General features: G+C 31.2%; 1 protein-coding gene across 2 annotated transcripts in view; it reads left to right on the top strand.

Moving 5' to 3' along the window:
* Positions 1-22471, top strand: part of PKD (serine/threonine-protein kinase D3) — an 80985-nt gene that overhangs the window by 53790 nt on the left and 4724 nt on the right. For both annotated transcript variants that reach the window (XM_065515709.1, XM_065515710.1), the window contains exons 2-5: positions 5681-6361; positions 17654-17798; positions 20864-21001; positions 21111-21301. In XM_065515709.1, the coding sequence (XP_065371781.1) occupies positions 6236-6361; positions 17654-17798; positions 20864-21001; positions 21111-21301 (600 nt within the window). In that variant the 5' untranslated portion in view covers positions 5681-6235. The remainder of the gene's footprint in view (positions 1-5680; positions 6362-17653; positions 17799-20863; positions 21002-21110; positions 21302-22471) is intronic.

Below are 22471 nucleotides of genomic sequence, written 5' to 3' on the forward strand. Positions count from 1 at the left end.
TTGCTTCAATTTGTTATTATAACTCCGAAATTACTGAGCCGATTAAAACGCAATATATAAACAGATTAAAGGTTATGTAAATTGGAACTTTTCTAAGTTTACTTCAATAATATCGGACTAACCCTTTTTGAGTTATCATAAATTATGTGGAGAAAAATCTACAAAAATTCGCACAAAAATCTATCCATCGAATTCAAAAATTTTACCATTTTTGTACTTAGGTAACCATGATGAATCAAATCTTTACAGTGGTTAGTGAAGGCTTTTTTGCTGTTGACCTGTGTGTTTTAAAGAGAATCATAGGTACAACAAAAGCTTAAATGTTATTTTTATAAAATTTGTTACTTAAAGGAATTTTTTTATAGATATTTGATGTTGTTGTTGTTTATCCAGCTGGGGATTTCCAGATAATATCATCATCTGTCACCTACATAAATACTCTCATTTAGATTGTGTCAAATACAAACTCAAGCAAACCTACCGGAATTCACACAAATTTCTATTGAATTATACAATTTACAAATTGTGTCAATTCCGTTTTCATAATGAAATGTAGAAAAGATGTTTGTTTTGTGTCAATATTTTTTTTTGTTTGTTTGTTCATACATATTTGATTTTACTTGCAAATGACATTTAATTACATGTTTGATTAAGTTTTTGTCTTAATGTTTGCAACAAACTGTCACGCAGTTGATATTCTTAATGTTGAGTGAAAATGTTGCTTAAATATAAAAAGAATTGTGTAAAATTACTTAACAAACGTTTTGACAGTTTTTTTAAAATGAGTTTAGTTAGCGTCAAGAGGATGGAAAAGTTGAAATGATCGTACTTTTTTCATACTATTTATATATTTCACATTCAAAAATAACATAGTAGCACTCTCGCGATTCATTTGATACTTTAAAACTATTTTTAACCCTCCGCTACTCGGAACTGATCTAATTGACACAGACAAAACTTTTTTTATTGTTAATTTTTTTAAACACCCTAAGTTTTAAGTTATACTGCAATTTTATTTGTATTATTCTTTTACATACTTTGAATTTAATATTGTTTTTATGTTCTCGAAATAAAAACTGAAGAGATTATTTTCAAATGCGCCTTTCTTTTATTGATATCAATTCCACGTTGGGGCCAAAGACCAGTTTTTGAGGCAATAAATCACAGGAAACAGCTAGACCTTTCAAATTTCGTACATATGGTAATAATGAGTTTCTAAGTCTTCAGTAAAAAATTTAAGTCAATCGGGCAGGGCCACGCCCATTTTCAGTAGTTGGATTAAGGTGCAAAGGCGGTTGAAGATCTCTGGAAAATAATAAGTATCTGACTTTCAATTAGGTCACATAAATGCTCACCAAAGACTAAAGTAATCATTTCAAGTCAAGCCGCCTACTGCCACACCCACCTCTAGTGACAGGAAATATGTGCATGGCGATAGGCTGATCTTGAAATTAAGCGATAATTGAGAAGATGAATATAAACACTAGTTATCGCCCAAAAATTAGGTGACATGTTTTCTATGTACATATATGAAACTTATTTGTGTTGAATTTTATTTGAATACCAACATATGTAAGAAATCTATAATCGTTAAAATGATTTTTGGAAGTGGTCCTTATATGGGAGCTACGACTAATTATGGACTGAATGTTATACAATTTGGTGACATGAATTTTGTATATATTTTGTATATATATTTGTATTGAATTTTAATGGAATATCCACATTTTTAAGAGATATATGCTGGTTAATGTGATTTTTGAAAGTGGGCCTTATATGGGAGCTATGTGTAATTAAGGACCGATCGTCACAAAACTTATTTGAGCTGAATTTGGTTTGGATATCTAAGATACCTAAGATTTTTATGAGAGCTTAACTATTTTAAGATAGGGCAATCGTATGGGTACTAGGAGAAATAATGGACCGTTTCTAACCAAATTTGTCCCTGGGACAAGGGAAAAGCTTGTCGAATTATCTTTAAAATTGCAACCTGTAGTTTAATTACAAGGTTTACATTGACAGAAGGACAGACGGACGGACAGACATCGCTTAATCGACTCAGAAAGTGATCCTGAGCAGATTGGTATACTATAAAGTGGGTGTTGGGACAATATTTTTGCACGTTACAAAAATCAGTACTAACCCAATATACTCTCCCCACTATGGAGGTGTAGATTACAAGTATCCAAATTTTTAAGTTATAAGCTATCTGGAAATAAATTTTTAGGAACAGTGGCAGATTGCGGCAGATCGTTTTTCCAAAAAAAATATAGTACACATTACTACCTTTCCCCACATATAAATTGTTTCAATTCCAAAGAATATATGGACGACAACAAAAACTTCACAAAAAAGACAACGCATGTTGACACAAAAAATTATTTATCACATCTAGCTTTTTTTGAAATTTTTAATAACATTTTAATTTACATACATTTACAAGTGTTTTACATTTTACAAAATTTGTATAATCTTAAAAGTTTTTGTTTGACGACTAAAATTCCTTTGTTGTTTCATTATGATTGAATGTCAGAAAATGTAGCAAAGCAAAACTTGGCAACTTTGGCAGCTCGGCATGTCTGCATGAGTTGCCACCTGACTTTAATTTTTTAATATTTAAGTGTTTCAAAGTGTTAAATAAAAAATTCCGTTATTATTTTTTTAAATGGTTGACTTGAAAAAAGACTTTTTGCTCAAAAACCTGTCATTGGCCCATCGTGCATTGAGACATATTATTTTTTTATTTCATTATATCACCTAGCCTACAAATGTCCTTCCGAAATTGGACTTAATCGGTTATAAATGTTTAATTTATATATGTCTCTCCACAAATTCCTCTCCAAATAAGTTTTATATATACAAAATTCATGTCACCAAATTTTGTTACGATCGGTCCATAATTAGTCATAGCTTCCGAAAATCACTTTAACGTACATAAGTCTCTTAAAATTAAAATTGTTGGTATACACACAAAATTCACCATAAATAACTTTAATATAGACATAAATCACAAGACCTAATTTCATGGTGATCGGTCCATAATTGGTCATAGCTCCCATATAAGGCCCACTTCCGAAAATCACTCACGAAAATAAATTATTGATATTTATATTTATTTATTATTGATATTATATGGTCGGGCTTGACCGACCATACTTTCTTACTTGTTTTTATTGTAAGCATTATTTTTAAAGTGCAAACGAAATAAAAGAGAAGTAAAGTAATAAATATTTGACCTAATCCAAAATTAATCGAAACATGTTTAATGTTCTAGCAATTTCCGAAATACTTGAAATCTTTGACTTCTCTAACCTCATAACAAGAGACCTACAACTCTTCTTATAGATACTAGAACCTATTCAACAATTTTTTATCATTTTTAATTTGTTATATACCCGAGATACCCCACTTTGATGATTTGAGCCTTAGAGCTTGAAATCGGACTATCGTTTTAGAAGTTACAGATTTATTTCCACTTTTTTTTGTCATTTTCTTCAATGTGCGATCTAGTGACCAATTCTCATCATCGAAACAATGAAATAATTGAATTATTTCACATTGATACCATCCAATTTAGCCAGAAATAATTCTGTTATCATGTCGCAATATCGAGCGCCAGTAACATTCAGTGCTTGAGCGGCCTAACTTTCGTAAAAGTATGATCCAATGATGCCCAAAAGTCTACACCAAACAGTGACATGTTGAGGATGCATTTGTTTTTGGACAGTTACATTTGGGATCTCTGAACCCCAAAGGCAATTACACTATGCAGGGATTCTCATACTTATATCAACACTGGAACTACTTATAGTTTTTAGCCATCACTTCGACACGTATTTGTGAACTCTATGGGCTCCAACAAAACAGAATTGCCACGTGAGAACCCGTGCATATTATTTCTGTTCAGTTTTATATCACTGTGTTAGCAAAGCCATCAAGGTGAAAATGTGCTTCATTGCTTAGGATGATTTCATAACTTTTTGAGATTAGTTTTCGTGAAGATATACTGACAGTTCTCATACAAAAAATTATCTTATCGGAAGTATTGAAATCTTAAATGAATTTTGGGACACATTTTGCATTTGTCTTACCATGAAAAGTTGTGCATCGTTTAATTATCAGTTATCTCTAAGTGAGCTTCTCGTTGTCTCAATGAATTTTTATTTTCTCCAAGTGAAGAACGATCATTAACCGTTTTCTAATGAGAAATTACATCTAAAAACTTGACAGTATATAGCTTATACCTTTGTTAAAGATTACAAAGGGAAATCTGGTTTAGAAACTTTGCTTCCTTGGACAGTATTAGAGGGTTTTCCTCAAGTTTAGGGGGTTGGATGTATGATATTCTTCTTCTAGTAAATAGTACCATAATAACATTTGGGCCTAATCTGTTGGTTCACTGATTACCAATTATGCAAAGTATTTTGATTTGTCTTACTCAATAATAGGACATCACCATACCTCAAGTGTGTGTCGAGATCTAGGAGAATTTCGTTTAATACCAAGTACCACACAATAATAGATATAACGTTTCATCCGGTTATTCCTCTGATTGCAATAGCGCCTTCGAAAAAGCAGGTCACTACTGGATGTACTATTTGTTCGTGCAATTGTTTCAGACTTTATGTAGTTACATCATTATATTCAGAAAACGTTTCTGTGCATATTTTCCATGATTCGCTTTCGATGATAGATCAAGCTTTGCTCTCTCTCTCTCTCTCTTGCATCACTCAAATAAAGGCTATGGGAACTCTGTACCATCAATTTCAATGGTTTCAATTTCATTGGGGCCGTACAAGTATGGAAGATAATGAACGTTCTGGACGTCCAGTTGATGTCTATACACCCGAAACAATTGAAAAAATTCTCGATATCGATCGGAGAATGAAAGTTTGAGAGATTGTGGAAGCCGTCAGTTTTCAATGATCACTTCTGAATGAGAAAGCTTTCTCACAAAATGGTACACATATATGCAGTTTTCATGGAAAAAATCGAATTAAGCTATGAAATGCTTCCTCTTCCGCCCTATTCATCGGGTTTAGCCCCGAGTGAGTATTTCTTGTTTCAAAACCGGAAGAAATGTCTCGCCGGAAAGAGATTTGACTTCAATCCTCTCAAATAAATACATATTTTGATGACTTCGTAAAATCTTATTTTTTGGAAGAGATAAAAAAATTGGAGAAACATTGGACAAAGTACATAGAGCTCAAAGGAGACTATGTTGAAAAATAAAATAATTGTTTAACCAAAAACCTGTGTTTCATTCAAAAAGTCACGGACTTTTTAACCCACACTCGTATATAGGGAACAGTTTCTCTATTAAAATTGCATATTCCATGTTTTATTCCTTTCATTCATACATCTTTTGCCTTGAACGGTAGTAAATTTTTGACTAATACACAAGAGAAACTGAATATTCACTCAAACTGTAATAAATTTGCTTACTTTCCCTTTCCCCTTTCATTTTCGTCATAAATTAACAAAATTTCTTGTTAAATGGTTTATTTATCTTACATGGTAATTTTGTTTGTTTTCATTTTGTTACTCTAGTTTTTACCTAACACGTACTAACAACATCTTAATCAAATTAAATATTTATGCATAAATGTATATAAAATTCTAATATTTCGTCTGCTGGTAAATAAATTAGTAACAATTTATCATTTTATATTCTTTGCAGAAGAGGATAAAGTAAATATTAATCAACATTGACGTCCAACATTAATCAACAGTGGAAAACAACCATAAAAGCCATCGTCAACATTAAGCAGACAACTTAAAATCAACCACCCACCAAACCCATAAACACCGTTAGACAGACAGACTCACTCTAATACCGTCAGCTAAAAACCACACAAAACTCAAGAAATCAGCAAAAAAAAAAATAAAGGAAAAACTATAGAAAACTTATGCCACCTGAAAAAGAAGAACAATAAAGACAATTAAATACAAGCAACAAAATAAAGTCCGGGAAACTAACAAAATTTCAAGAGCAAAGAAAAGTGGAAATTTATCCATACATTTGGAGAAAAATACAACCAATATAACTAGAAAAAAAAGGCACTGTCTTATTTCATACCCAAAGGTATAAAAAGTTATTGCACTGGCGGCTCATTTCCATCAACACAACAAAACTTCTCAACAAGAACAGCAGCCCCAACGCCACCATCATCAACACCAACAACGTGCTGGCACTGGCGGCATCGTTACCAACAGCACAGTGCCCAACGTTATTATGGAGGGGCCAGAGGTGACATTTCTCTTTCAATTTGGCAGCATACGTGATGCAGTTTCAGTAGCTGCCAACGTTTTAACATTGAAAACACTCAAGGATTTGGCTTGTGAATTTATCAATACAAAGGTGAGTGAGGAGTAACAGCAGCAAGGGATTGTTATAGATTTATATATATAGATATAGATATAATGCTGGCAGTACATGACTAACCCGATGTTGATGATGACAATGTCAATGATAATGTTGTTTGTTTGTTTGTTTGTGATGGCATGAACATTTAACTCATCAAAGTTTTAGCAAATATTTGTATGAATTTTTGTGTAGTATGTTGAGTATGTATTTACATTAGAGCGACTCACAGAAAATGGTTGTCACAAGCATATACTTGTTTACTGTAATCATATATATGGTTGATACAATAATGTGAATCGTAAATTAACCATATTATGGTTACCACAATCATGTAAATAGTTATTCAGCCTTCTCATGTAAGGCGTAGTCGTTTTACGACAACGACAGTTTCGTACTAGATTAATGAAACAGGTTGAATAATTTCTTTAATCTAGTACGAAACTGATAAGGCTGATTGTGACTATAATATTGTTAAAAAAAACTTGTAACATTGTTGAAATGGTTACAGTAAACATGATGAAATATATGTTTTCTCTGTGTGTAGACCCAAAATTCTTTGGTAAACATCATAAAACAAACTAAGGTGGGTATCAAAATCACTTTTTTCCTCTCCATACGAAGAGAGTCATTCTAATGTCCATATATTTGCACACTCTACTTTAGTCCCTACGAATATTTGCAAAAGGACAAAAAGTTAATTAGTTAATCAACTATTACCACCCCTGTTGCACCTGGCTTTTTGTTCTGTTTTGGGTTTTAATTTAACTATGTACGAGTAGTATTTACTTTTGTTTATTGAAATTTTCTTCATTCACTATGGGCTAGATATTCTTAGTTTAGCAAATTTTCGAAGCAAGTGTTATGGATTAGAAGTTGTAAAATATGAATAATATTTAATGCAATACCACGAACAAACAATACCCTTGAAATTTTTTTTTCAAAATGGTTTGAATAAGAGAAAACACTAAAATGTTAATACATATGTGAAAGTATTTAGAGCTTATTAAAACATTTTAAAGGCAAAAATAATAGTTTAAGGCTATAATTATGTTTAAGGTTAAGATGGCGGCGAAAACTAAGCTCTCAATTAGCATGTAGTATGAAATGAATTTGACTCTGATTGTTTTTTTGCTATTATCAATTTGTTTATTGAAACCGAATACATATTTTCTATTTATTTTTTTAGGTTTTGTATACATATATTTAAAGAATATATATTATTTTACTATAAGAGACAAATCTGTCACGTACGGTATGTCACGTACGATATTAAATTTTATTTATTATAAAATCATGCAAAGATTGTTTTTTTATTAAATACTAGCTGACTGCACCACACGCCCCGCCCGTCCTGGCTTCTCTAGCGCTAGCTATTTACTAATGTTAGTTATCTTATTAAGGAGTAAGCAATATATTAAAAATTAAAATTTCCGAATTTTTTAATATTTTTCTTTACAAAACATCTTCTGATAATTTCGAATTGAATAAAAAAAAAATCAGCCAAATCGCTTCAGCCGTTCTTACGTAATGCCATTACATACATGGACCATTTCATTTTTATATATGGGGCATTTCATGTCAAGTGAACCAACTTTTGAAATCGATGTCTTCTGATCGGGATGAAATGTGCACCAAGATAAGTTCTATAGTACTCAGACACAATTTTTCAACAAGATCGGTCGAGAACTCTCTGAGTTAGAGGGGGTCAAAATTTTACATTTTGGCCAAGCAGGTGTTTTTTCTTATCCATGTATCTTATTACCTATTGTTCTTAGCAAAATGTGTCCCAAATAGCTTAGGTAGCTCTTTCTTCAACCTTACGTAGAAAAAATATTTAAAAAAAAAAAATTTTAATATTTTTTTCCGAAATCAAAAACTTTTTTGACTTTTTTTTTAAAATGGGCCCTTTTTTTCTTAAAATAAAGCTTATATATTTTCCTTGAAGACCTATTTGGTCGCTTAGTGGGATGCGAGTGGCATATCTATCAAAATAAATATTTTGTAACTCAAGACATATACAGGTAGCAGTGGTGGAAAAAAATATTCCAATGTTCAGAGATATCAGCACAGAAACTATGCTAATAAGCAGTAACAGTTCATGCCTATTTCTTAGGGTATTTTATTAACTCCCAGGTTACATTATTATTATGCAGGTTGAGTTACAACCCAGATAAATTGCAAATTCACAGTAAATTCATTAGAGATTTCAATTCCTTCCAACGCAGTTACACTTCTTGCGCAATTCTATAATTCCCGGAAGAGTTTTGTATTATATAGTTTGATGTTGTATTTTCTGTTTTCTTTGACGCTTATATGGCTTTTAGACCAAATAATCTGTAAACTTGCGGCTTCAGTGAAGATGTTACATTTTTTTTGAGTTTGATATTTCACTAATCCAAACTATATTAATGCGTTAAAGAAATATTGATATTTAATAATGAGAAGATGTATAAATAGATGTTCAGAAATATCGTCACACATTAACTCCTTCCTTCCCGAACGTTATAAAATTTCTCGCTAATTAACAAGTTCACTCGGAGGCCTTGTAGCCCATTGTGATACCTTTAGAAATGTTCTGGTACGCTCTCTTGCTCTTCATAAACTAAACAACTTCTACAATCGTTATAACGTGAACACCGACATATATTTCCAATCATGCAGTGCCCAGTAAGAATCCTGATCGAATTTCAGTCAAGATACAAAAGAGTCTTCGTTCTATCCTTTGCCAGTGAGAGCCAGAGCACTCTGGACATTCTACACTTAGTTGCGTCTTTCTCAACGTCCATTCATCTATCAAATTCGGAAATTGAATGTCCCTTTTCGCACTCATCAGCGATATTATATAGGAAACTATTATATTTACCCTTTCTAAGAACGAAGAGTGGATGCCCAACTTCGGTCACCATGCATGTGATCGACGAACCAATTATGGCCATATATTTCAATGGGTTAATTGTTCGAGAACACATCCAGACTGAGTATCCAAAACTAATAATGCGAATATAATTACCATATGCTACTACTGCATTTTCGAAGGAAAACTAATTTATTCGTCTCCATTGAACATTCAATGATAGAGTGGAGTTACATTTATTGTTGTTTCCCTTGATTCTCGCAAAGCAACATTTTCATGCTAGAACCTAACTAAGTTTGATTTAATCTGCTTTAAAGCCAGCACAATATTTGTAATTTTCTACACAACCTCCTAAAAAATGTATTTTCTAAATTGATTTCTTATCGCACATATTCAATCATTCATAGCCGCATGTATTAACTCAAGCAAGAAGATGGATGCATTATTTACTCTTTATAATTGAGTCCTTTGACAGTAATTGCATTTTTATACTCAAAATCAAAAAAGACGGGGGGTATATTGATTTTGTCATTCCGTTTGTAACACATCGCAATATTCACAAAAGTATATAGTATATTCTGGGTCCTCATACGATAGTCTACCTATGTCCGTCCGTCTGTCTGTCTTTTGAAAACACGATAGGGCCCAAACATAAGAATGGGAATTATCAATTCATATTTCCATCTAGCACCCATTCAAATGCCAACCTGGAATACTGTTTGAGCAGTCATGAATATGTTGATTATGAGCCAATCCTCATAAAATTTTATACAAATTACTTTCAAGTACTGTGAAATTATACTGTAAAGTATAGCGAAAATCGGGTAACATTTGTGAGGATTGGCCCTACCCCCCATGTAACCCCTATAACAGAGAAACAGGTATGTATACCCACATATTAATGGTGGGTATACAAGATTCGGCACATCCTTATATAAAACTCTTACTTGTTTGTTACAATTATGAAAAAAGAGGAAGAAACCAAACGTGTTGTCCTGTTTGGAACAAATATGAAAATATTGGGGGGTATTCACATGGTATGCTATTAGTCATATTGTCATAATGTCCTAATATATTATAATAGTTGTTGTTGTGTTTTAAACAAAAAAAAATATTATTTTATGACATACCTAACTCAGTTGTCAAAAACCTAAGTGCTGAGAATGTATTAGTAAAAAAAACTATGTGAAAACAAAAACAACACTCGTATGTGTGATTATTTTGAGTAAAATTTTTGTTTGTGTTTTTTTCTAGTTTCCGCTCTTGTTGTTTCTCTATGGTTCAAATAGTGTTATTAGTTTAGAACTTTTTTGTTTGAAACACAACACAAATTTGTTTAAACTATCCAATAGCAGACCGTGTGAATACCCCATATGTATTATTTCATGTCAGACGTAATTTTATGTCATACATTTTCGTTATACAGCAGTTGTAGTTGTTGCTGTCATTGCTGATATTTGCTGTTATCTGGCATTTAACATTATTGGACAGTTGGTTCGTTGCTTGACTGCTGAACACATATTTCAACAACATCCCACGTGAATTAATGACATACAAACATACAAAAAGAGTATGTGTACCGGGAGAGGCAAGAATTACAGAAATGTTTATGTACTTGAACATGGTATTAATGAATGATTAAAATAACCAATGGTTTATGCTTTAAACACATAGACAACAGCAGGCTACCGACCAAAGTAGCCAACTCTTCAGCTCAGAAAATTTTTGGATTGGGAATTAAAAATGTCTAAATCGAAAAAAGTGTCAACAACAAATATTTCAATTCCTAGTAGATTGAATAAGTAATAATACATTTTTTTGCGTAAACAAAGTTTACATGATTTCTTATCATTGGATAACTCCATTTCAGTAAACAAGATATTTATGACTGCTCAAACAGTATTCCGTGGGGACATTTGTATGGGAGCTAGGTGAAATTTCGGTCAGTTAGCTCCTTTCGTTTGGGCCCTACCATGTTTACAACAGACAGAATGGCATAGCTTGATCGCCTTAGAATGTTATGAGGTCCCAGAATATAAATACTAGGGTATTCATTCGACTAATGATCGTTCGATTAATCGAATAATTTCTTACGAATAAATCGCACTCTATCTACTGTAAACATTTCAACGTATTCCGATTACTCTTTCATCTCGAAAACAACACTTGAGACCATTTTCTTGATAATATAGTGACTACTTTTATACAACAAAAAGGTATTATTTCAAGTTAATACAAAAGTTGAAATAGAAATGCACCGTATATTTTCATAAAAAAGGTATTATTTTGAGTTGAGCGTTTATTCAAGTTAAAAATAATCAAAGTTTTTTATTTATATTTGGTTGTATTTTGAGTTGATACTGTTTTGTTGATAAAATTGGTTTTATTTTATGATTTTAATTCGAAATGTGACTCTTTTTATAATAAAATGGTTTACATTTTGTCAGAAAAATGGTATTAACTCAAAAAATAGATTTTTTTTGCAATAATTGGAATAAGTTTAAAAGAAAAACAAAATAATTATTTTTTTAAATGGAATTTACATACAATGATGTATTCAGATTATCAAATTCTCTTAAAATGTAACCACAAACAGTTTTTATCCTCTACTGAAATTTTTTAAATTTTGAGTTAATACCCTCTTGTTGATCAAGTGCGAAATTTTCATATATATTTAAATTTATTAAATTGCATAAAATTGTTCATAATTTCAAATTTAAATAAGTAATAATGACTCACAAAAATTGTATTGTTTCTGAAATTCGACAAATAACTAAAGACAAAGCGACTTTTGATCACTGTGGATGAATGTTCCGATAGCTCCTTCTATAAATATATAAATATTACTGCAAGAAGTTACAATTCTAAAAACAACTTAGGACTTGAACCAATGAAAATAAAAGTTACGGAAAAAAATATTTGTTATTTAGCTGGTGAAATATTAGAAGAATCGCAATTAATAATCATAATCATGATGGAGAAAGTTATTTTGAAACGGTCGTCGAAAGTGATATTGAGGATGACATTTATAATGACTACGTTGAAATAGTCGAAGGCCATGATCTTAAAATATATGTATATAAGTGATGTTATTAACCGCGTACGTAAGTGTTTCAAAATATTTAATAAATCGAATGATAAACACAAATATTGCAAACTAACGTTTTGTTGCAAGAAAAGCATGGAGTTCGTCTTATACATGATTTTGAACATCTTTGTCTAACATGGTAATACACTTTTTGCATATTTGTAAATGCGTCAATCATGCACTGCCTGACTTCTAGTTAGCCACGTTCACTAACAAGGATATCAAACTTTGGACAGATTCCCTTTATTGTGAAATTCCCCAAGACCACTTTATTAAGCAAAGATTCGGCAACGTTGATAGAGCTTGATGTATAATACAATTTGTTATAAATAATTTAGAAATAGTGAATAATTAATTTACTACCGAATTAATGAACGACATAAAAAAGTTCTTAATACTAGCTCAAATTTTTTAAAGCATAGCTCCAAAACGGAAACTAAAATGTGTGTTAGACAATTGTTTTGTAGATTGTTCGGGAGTTAATCTGATCAGAATATTTCTGATGAAAATTTAATGATGGACTTTGTTTTCGAATGTTTTTTAACATTATCAATACTTGAATTGTTAACTTTAATGCTATTTTTTTGTTTTTCTTTAACAATAAAATATTAAAAACCGACATTCTTTACTTTTTTAAAAAAATTTAAATTATTCGAATAATTCGATTAATTTTAAACGTGTGATCGAATTATTCGTTTTATTCGAACAAGAGAAAAATCGAATAATTCGAATACCCTAATAAATACTAATGTGGTTATGCGACAAGTATTTTTATAGTGAGGTTAGCTGCCCTCATTCATAGATATTTCTTCCTTTTTGGATTTGAAATTTTCGTTTAAGGTATCGAAATAAGTTGTCATGTTTTTAATGAATAATAACACTATGCACGAAATTGACACTTTATTTCTGTCAAGAGGGGCACCCAGTGGCTTAAACTAATTCGGGTACGCTGAATTCAGTGGTGCTAACCATTTTTTAGGTTAGCTCGTATTTTCGAGATATACCGTTATTTCGCAAATGTAGGAGGTTGCACAACATATATTCGCGTAACTCAAAAACGGTTTAGTTTACTGAATAAACTGAAAAAAACGAAATTCCGCACTGAAATTACCTTCAAGTAAAGCTTAACATGTTTACAATCTACGCAGTCGTTTTAGAAAGATAATTTTTTTTTTGGCAAAAAAAAAGTAATTTTTTAGAAAAATTTCGAAATTTTTGGTTTTTAAAACGGTATTAAAAATTGAAAAATATATGCTCTTAATTTTGTTTACACATTTAGAAAAAGAAGTTCCAAATAAAACAAGCTCTAAATAAATAAAATCCGCCCACAACTTTTCATTTTATTCACAAAAAATAATACAAATATCCCCTAATATTTTATCAAAATACATAACTCGTAGTAATTAGCTACATCGTGCAGTGCACAGAGGTATAGACAAAAAAGAGGGAAATAAATATAAACCTTTAGTCCGATTTGAATGAAATTTGACATGTGCAAAGGAGAAGTGTTGGCGAGTTTAAGGTTTTAATTTTGACCGCATGAGTCTACCAGAGGTGCGGCCAGGGGTCCCCAAAGTAGGACTCGGGTATGATACATTTTTGAAACGCTCCTGTTTCTTCGTTTGTGTTCCGATTTAAAAAAACTTACACAAATAGAATCTCCTCATCGAGCACTACAAAAAATCTCATCGTGGCTATCAACTATCTCTTATAGCTTATAGATATTCGCATTTTAAAATTAAATTATCAACATTTTTACCCACCATACTCCAGTTTTTTGATAACAGCGGGTCCAAATATTTCCCGATTTGCTAATTTTTTATTTTATTGGACTAACTACAAATGTATATGTCAAACAAAAAAGAATTGTTTACAAATCGTGACTGACTCCAAAGTTATATGCATTTGAATTTAATAATTAAGAGCGAATATGCATTTTCCAATTTTTAATGCCGTTTTAAAAACCAAAAATTTCGAAATTTTTCTAAAACAAAATTTATATTTCTAAAATGACTGCGAAGATTAAAAACATGTCAAGCCTAACTTAAAGGTAATTTTGTTGCGGAATTTCGTTTTTTTCAGTTTGTTCAATAAAATAAACCGTTTTTGAGTTACACGAATATATTTTGTACAATCTCCTCCATTTCCGAAATAACGGTATATCTCGAAAATACGAGCTAGCACAAAAAACGGTTAGCACCACTGAATTCAGCGTATCCGAATTGGCTTAATCCACGGGGTGCCCCGCTTGACAGTTTTTTCAACTAGCACAGTGTAATTTTGAAAAAATAAATTTTAGTAAAATTTTTGTGCAGTTAAATGAAAAGCTAAAAAAAATGTGATAATTTTTAGAATTTATGGTCCATTGTCAGTTAAATGACAGATATATTTATTTTAGTTTGTGAAAATCTTTGATGCCAACGCCATTTGTAGTCGTATCGCTATGTAGCCTGTCGTAGTCTATGTGTTTAAAGCATTAACGTTTACCAAATACATATAAATTCTACATAACAGCGCCTGAGTTATAAAACAACAAACTTAATAATCGTGTTGAGTAAACTGAAAGAGCAGTTGTGGGGTATGGAGTCGGATTTCTAACGCTAAAGTAATTTCATGCAGATGGCATAGAAAATCCCATTTGACACAAACCACGTGGGTTAAATAAATTTACAAATAAGTTAATTGTAGCTTAATCAAAGAGATTGCATAGTTGTGGGGGAAAACCTGGACAATTTAGGGACAATATTAAACAGTTCGTTGTGTAAGGTGTGTTTGGAAGATGCATATAGGAATTAAATGAGTAATTGTTAAGAGTATTGGCTTACATTTATATGTATATTGGTTGCATGACTTAAAAATACGGTTGTTATTTTTAATAACTTATATGTCATGTTGAAGCGTACTAGTAGATTAAACAAATAGAATAAGTAATAATAAATTTGTTTGCGTAAACAAAGTTTACATGATTTCTTATCATTGGATAAGTCCATTTCAGTAAACAACATATTTATGACGGCTCAAACAGTATTCCGTGGGGACATTTGTATGGGAGCTAGGTGAAATCATGGACCGATACCTTATCAACAGAGAGTATTTGTGAAATTTCAGCTAGTTAGCTGTTATTATTCTCACTTAGTTATTGAACATTATAGTATAAATGACAGTTTTTTTTTGCTTCGAAAATGTCGGATTTTGTGCCAACAAAGGCGTCATATGCGGGAAGTTTTGATTTACTTCTTTAATTTGCAGCACACCGATTACTCACCAAAGCTTATGATGAGTGTGTTCCATCGGTTGTACAGTGCGAGAGACAAGTAAGACAATGATCTCCCAGGCCAGCCAAAACAGTTTGAAGACCAAGAATTGGAGGCATTACCACATGAAGATTGTATAATCATTGGAAGCAATTTCAAGTAGTTAGCAAACAGCAACAAGATTCATCCAAAAACAGGGAAATTGGGTACCGAATCGATAGACATTGAAAGACGATTTTGCATGTTCGAAATGAAACTTGAACGCTGCAAGTCATTTTTGCACCGAATCATGACTTGTGATGAAAGCGTAAGAGAACCAGACGATTCGCCACCAAAGCCAAATATCCATGGCATTAAAGTAATGCTCTGTATTTGGTGGGAACAAAAACTGCTAAACCTCTACGGAACGCATCTGATTTGTTTGAAGAGAGCATTGGTCGAAAAACGTCCAAAATATGCGACCAGACATGATGACACCGTAATATTCCATCATGACAACACTAGGCCACATGTTGCAATACCTGTTAAAAACTATTCAGAATAATGTAGTTGGATTCAGAATAATTGTAGTTTTGCCTCACCCGCTTTATAGTCCAGACTAGGGTATTCAATTAATCGGGTTTCTGGTTTAATCGGTTAATCGAGCAAATAATTAATCGGGGTATAGATTTAATCGGTTAATTTTAAATTATTCGATTAACCGAATAATTTCTATTTAAATTTTAAAATGAAAATAAAACCACGAATTTTCTGTACTTATGTAAGTATTTCATTAATATAATGAACAAAAACATAAAAAATAATTCAACCAAAAAGTAAATAATTTTCTTTAGTTTTAATAAATCTCGACTTGGAAAAAAACTCTCTCGCTGATTGTAGATGTTGGAAAAATCGAAAGTAAGGCATATCCAACATCTGATCGATAAGTTCTGATAAAAACTCATTTCAGTAGTGTTTCCAGTTTCGTTTATTATCATGTTCTCATTCGACAAATACATGTCGATGGCTTAATATAGAAAGGTCGTATCTCGTTTTTTTCTAAATCGGGATTTTTACATATTCTATTAGACAAATCTCAAGTATACCTCCTTTAAAAAATTCAGTTTTCTATGTTGAAGAATAAGAGATTTACAGTAATTTAAAAAAAACCCAGCTCATTTCAAAAATTGTTTGAAAGAAACCGATTGAATACCCTAGTCCAGACCATGCCCCATACGCTTCATATTGGAACAGAGTATCCGATATTGGCTTGATTCGTTCCATATGTTGCCAGAAAGATGGGAATGGGTCATAGCTAACAATGGCCAATACTTTGAATAAATGTATTTTGTACAAATCTTTCAAAATAAAAGCCAACAATTTTAAATCTTTCTACCAACTTTGAGGATTGGTCCATATAACCCCTATATCAGAAAAACATATTCTTGTCAGATTTTTTTTACTTGTTAACTGGTTTGGTAACCTTTTTGAAACCTATCAAATAATTAACAACTTTTACAGTGATTCCTAGTAGTGCAAAAAATTAATGAAATAATTATATTCTCTTGCCACAAAAAAACACTTATTTCTCAATTCGCAAGAATTTTGATTTTAATCCGTAACTCACTTATGTGCTCAAAATACCCAACATACGTGTCATTGAGTACTTACTACAAATGAATTAAATGGAACAACATTTGCAATTAAAATTTCTAGATATTCAGACTTCACTCGTATTCACACATATAAATTACAAAACCTCTAAACAGAACGCAATTAAATTTATGATATTAGTAATTAATGACTTCCATAAACCATAATGAGTTTTCGGGGAAAAAAAACTATTCATTTGAAGCACCTACACAACCCACGGAATAACTAAAAAGGACAAGTAGGAGCAGTGGAAACAAAAAGACAGACTCATACATAAAACGTATTTTTATTGACCATCGTCAAGTAGTGAAAACCAATTAAGTTTTTCTTTGCACCCGTCTGTTTGCACAATTCCTGCTCAAATGCAAACATAATTAGTCGGGCATATAAAATTTAATTGTTAAATAAATTAAAACTTATAATATTTTCTTTTATTATTCTTACTTATATAATTGCAGATACCCGACAGTGGTTTGACCTACCTCTCAGAACGTATATTGCTATTTCGTCATGATTACAACAGTCCAAATGTTCTGCACATCATCAATTCCGCCGGAGATGTGGTAGATGAAACTTTAGTGGAAATTGTTCTCACAGCAAGCCGTAAGTTGTAACAAAAAAAAAATATGTGGTATATAACAAACAAAAAAAACAGAACAAAACAAAACAAAAAAGTCATTTCAAACATAAAACTGAAAACTTTCTTTTATGCTATTTTGTACTGGAGAAAGAAATAATTATAAAATACGAGGGAGGTATAAATAATTAATACAAATGTTAGAGGAACCACTCAAATGTAGAGTGAAAGCAATTCAAAACATGAAAAGCTTTTCTGAACATTCTATTGAACACATGTACAGCCTAAATGTGTCTAAGTTGTTCAAATCAAGAGATAAATCAGACAGTGTAAATTTGACTCAAATAGAATAGAGTTGTGTAGTTCATGAATTACCTAATTCAATTTAACTATTCACTATAACAGCGAAGTGAATTGTTTATCGAACTGAGCGTTTTCAGCTCAGCACTGAACGGTTCTGTAGTATGTACATTAGGCTGGATGAAATTGTATGGACGATCAACAAATAAAAAATCGTATAGCAGAAACGCAATCTACGGAAAATTCTAAGAAACTTATCCCAAGAAACCATAGGTCTAAAATCAAAGCCTATTTGGCGCATTTCGTCTTTTTTCCAATATTTATACCCTACACCACCATAGTGGGGAGGGTATTATGCGTTTGTGCAGATGTTTGTAACGCCCAAAAATATTAGTCTAACACCCACCTTAAAGATCGACCTAGAATCACTTTCTGAGTCGATTAAACGATGTCCGTCCGTCCGTCTGGTCAGATGGCTGGCTAGCTGTCCATGTAAACCTTGTGCGCAGAGTACAGGTCGCAATTTTGAAGATATTTCGATCAAATTTGGTACATATTATTTTTTCGGCTCAAGGACCAAGCCTATTGAAACTGGCTGAAATCGGTAAATTATTTCACCTAGACCCCATACAAATGTCCTCTCGAAATTGGACTTTATCGGTCATAAATGTTTAATCTATAAATGTATCTCCACAAATTCCGCTCCAAATAAGTTTTATATATACAAAATTCATGTCACCAAATTTTGTTACGATCGGTCCATAATTAGTCATAGCTCCCATATAGACCCGCTTCCGAAAATCACTTTAACGTGCATAAATCGCTTAAAAATTTTGGTATACAAACAAAATTCAAAATAGGTAATTTTAATATAGACATAAATCACACGTCCTAATTTCATGGTGATCGGTCCACAATTGGTCATAGCCCCCATATAAGGCCCACTTCCGAAAATCACTCAAAAATATAAATTATTGAAATTTTTAAAGAAAAATGTTTTTGCTCTTTTACTTAGTGTAGGGTATTATATGGTTGACCGATCATACTTTCTTACTTGTTTTTTTTTATATTTTTGAGTACTTATTTATGTATGTAGTAAAAACCAAATAAAATGTTTATTAACGGGTGTGATTACCATTCAATAAGAGTTTTTTACTAAAAAATGAAAACTTTAAACTCTTTGAATTTTCCTTTAATAGTAATCAACCGGGAATTCCCAGGATAAAAATCCTACGTACGAGAGAAGTTTCCATATCAACTAAGACCAAATTTGTTACTGAGAGACAAAGAACCTAAGTCTGTTGTCAAAAAACTAAAAGTTTTTATATTAAAAATCGATTTCTGGCCGGAAATATGAGTGATCACAGATCGAGTTATTAGCAAATTTAGATATTCTGAGATCGAGCTCCTTTTCTTGATTAAACGCTTATTGGCCAAGTTATTAGCGAATTTACATATTTTGAGTTTTTATATAAAAAATCGATTTTTTGTCAGAAATATGAGTGATCACAGATCGAGTTCCTTTTCTTGATTAAACGCTTATTGCCAAAGTTATTAGAGAATATAGATATTTTGAGTTTTATATAAAAAAATCGATTTTTGGTCAGAAATATGAGTGATCACAGATCGAGCTCCTTTTCTTGATTTAACGCTTACTGGCCAAGTTATTAGCGAATTTAGATATTTTTAGTTTTTATATAAAATAATCGATTTTTGGTCAGAAATATGAGTGATCACAGATAGATCTCCTTTTCTTGATTAAACGCTTATTGGCCAAGTTATTAGCGAATTTAGATATTTTGAGTTTTTATATAAAAAATCGATTTTTGGTCATAAATATGAGTGATCACAGATGGATCTCCTTTTCTTGATTAAACGCTTATTGGCCAAGTTATTAGCGAATTTATTTATTGTGAGTTTTTATATAAAAAAATCGATTTTTGGCCAGAAATATGAGTGATCACAGATCGAGCTCCCTTTCTTGATTAAACGCTTATTGGCCAAGTTATTAGCGAATTTAGATATTTTGAGTTTTAATATAAAAAATCGATTTTTGGCAAGAAATATGAGTGATCACAGATCGAGCTCCTTTTCTTGATTAAACCCTTATTGGCCAAGTTATTAGCGAATTTAGATATTTTGAGTTTTAATATAAAAAATAAATTTTTGGCAAGAAATATGAGTTATCACAGATCGAGCTCCTTTTCTTGATTTAACCCTTATTGGCCAAGTTATTAGCGAATTTTCTCAACTGATGCAATTACCAACGAACGACATTTGTTTTTTATTTGTATAGATTTTTTGAGTTTCTAAAACTGAAATTTGTATCAAAATTTGTATAGGATTGCAAATATTAGGAATAATTTGATCCACATTTATTCCGAACTATTTGATTTTTTTTTTGTGTTTAGATAAGTTAATTCTTGGTCTTGCAAAAAAAAATGTCTCAATTAGATTCAAAAATATGCCACTTTAAACCTCTGTAGGTACTTCAAAAATTAGAAATTTGACATTTGATCTCGAAAGAACTACTAGTAGTAATATTGTGCGATTTTGATGAAATTTTGTCGTTTTCCAAATCCCATTATTTCAACTGCAATTAAACATTCAATATCTCCCATGATATAAGGCAGCTTTATAGTGGCCACCCTCGTAATGCGAATTTCCCACACTGTTAGTTTCTAATCATTATGTTGTGTTTATGAAGAAAATAAATTAAATGGTTTCGTTTGTTGTTTTTTTTAATTTTATTTTTTTTTAATGTATTTTCCTTTTAATTTCTTTGTTTCAGCGATTCTATATCCAACATCGGATATGCCAACATTAAAGCCACACAACCTAAATGTTCACTCATACAAGGCGCCGACATTCTGTGATTTCTGTGGTGAAATGTTATTTGGTTTAGTGCGTCAAGGTCTTAAATGTGATGGTAAGTAAATACTTAGAATGGAACAAACAAATTTTTAAATCATAAACTTTAAAGTTTATTACTTAAAATATAATATTTAATGCATTTAATCACTTAATTGTATTTCTAGGTTGTAGTCAAAATTATCATAAACGTTGTGTAGTTAAAATACCCAATAATTGTAATCGAGCCAATGATCTGAATAACTCCTCCAAACGTTCCTCACTGCTGCAGCCACCCAGAAGTCCTTCGGGCGGTTCAACACAATCTCTAATTTCGAATGACGATCAACATGCCAAAAATGATTCAGGGAGTTCTCTGGTAAAACGGATGTCTGATCTTATGAGTGATAAATTAAGAATTAATTAAAAAAAAGAAAACAATTCTGAACACATTATCACAGAATCTATAGAAATTGTGTAGGATAGCGTTTGATTAGTATTTTATATATGTAATATGGTGTTGGGCTAGTTCTTCCAGTTTAGTAAATAATGAATCTCTTTTATAACTCAAACTCTTTTAACTCGAATATCTAGATACATAGTTTGCTTAAAAGTTTAAGTGATTTCGCCCCTTTTTTTCTTAAGATCTGGTTTTTTTATAAAGAGTATATTTTGAAATTGTATTTTAATCAACGCTTTTTATTATTTAAATTCTTTTAAATGTAATTATTTTTTCAATGTTTGTCTTGTGTTAAATTTTAACTTTGTGTATTCGTTTTTTTAACTTCTTTTTTTATTTTGTATGTTTCTTTTTTTGTGTTTAATTTAAATTTTTATTTTAATAAAATCTTTTAATTTTAATACAACATTTATGTGTGGACTTTTTAATTTTTGTTTTTTTTTTTGCCGTTTTAAAAAAAAGAAAATACTCATACTTAAACCAGATCTTTACAAATATGGAAGTTGTAGGAATATGTAGTTTAAACACAAACATTCTTGAAAGGGGAATTTCCATTTTAACTAATGTTTTCTGTTAGTAGAATAATAATGAAAGCACTAGTTTACAAGGTTTTTGTTTTTGCTGTGAAACATATATGGGTTTGTTATTTTAGACTTTCAAACTTCGGGAAAATATTTATAAAAATCTAGGACGTCAAATATTTGAGATTTTTATTAAGAAAATTCAGTTTTAATTTGTCTGTTTCCAAAAACCTTGATAATTCCATTCATCGCAAGAATAGTGGTAATAAATGTGTCTCTCTTAAACTACTGATCCGATTGCAAAATTATGTACAAACTTACAAGTACAGGAGGACATAAGCTTTCATAAAATTTAATTTGTGACCACCCTGTTAAAGTACAGGGTGTCAAAATTTGCAAAGCTTTGTAGAGCTCATAACATGTACAAATACGAACAGATATTAAATTAATTTTAGTTATAAAGAAAATAGGATAGTAAAAACAATCCCGTTTATTTCACTTGGTTATCTCTTGTACTTTAGAAGATGTTTAAGTTTCAGTTTTCATATTTTCAGTTTTTATCTTGATT

This window comes from Calliphora vicina, chromosome 1, assembly GCF_958450345.1.
Source record: "Calliphora vicina chromosome 1, idCalVici1.1, whole genome shotgun sequence".
In the NCBI taxonomy this organism is placed as follows: domain Eukaryota; kingdom Metazoa; phylum Arthropoda; class Insecta; order Diptera; family Calliphoridae; genus Calliphora; species Calliphora vicina.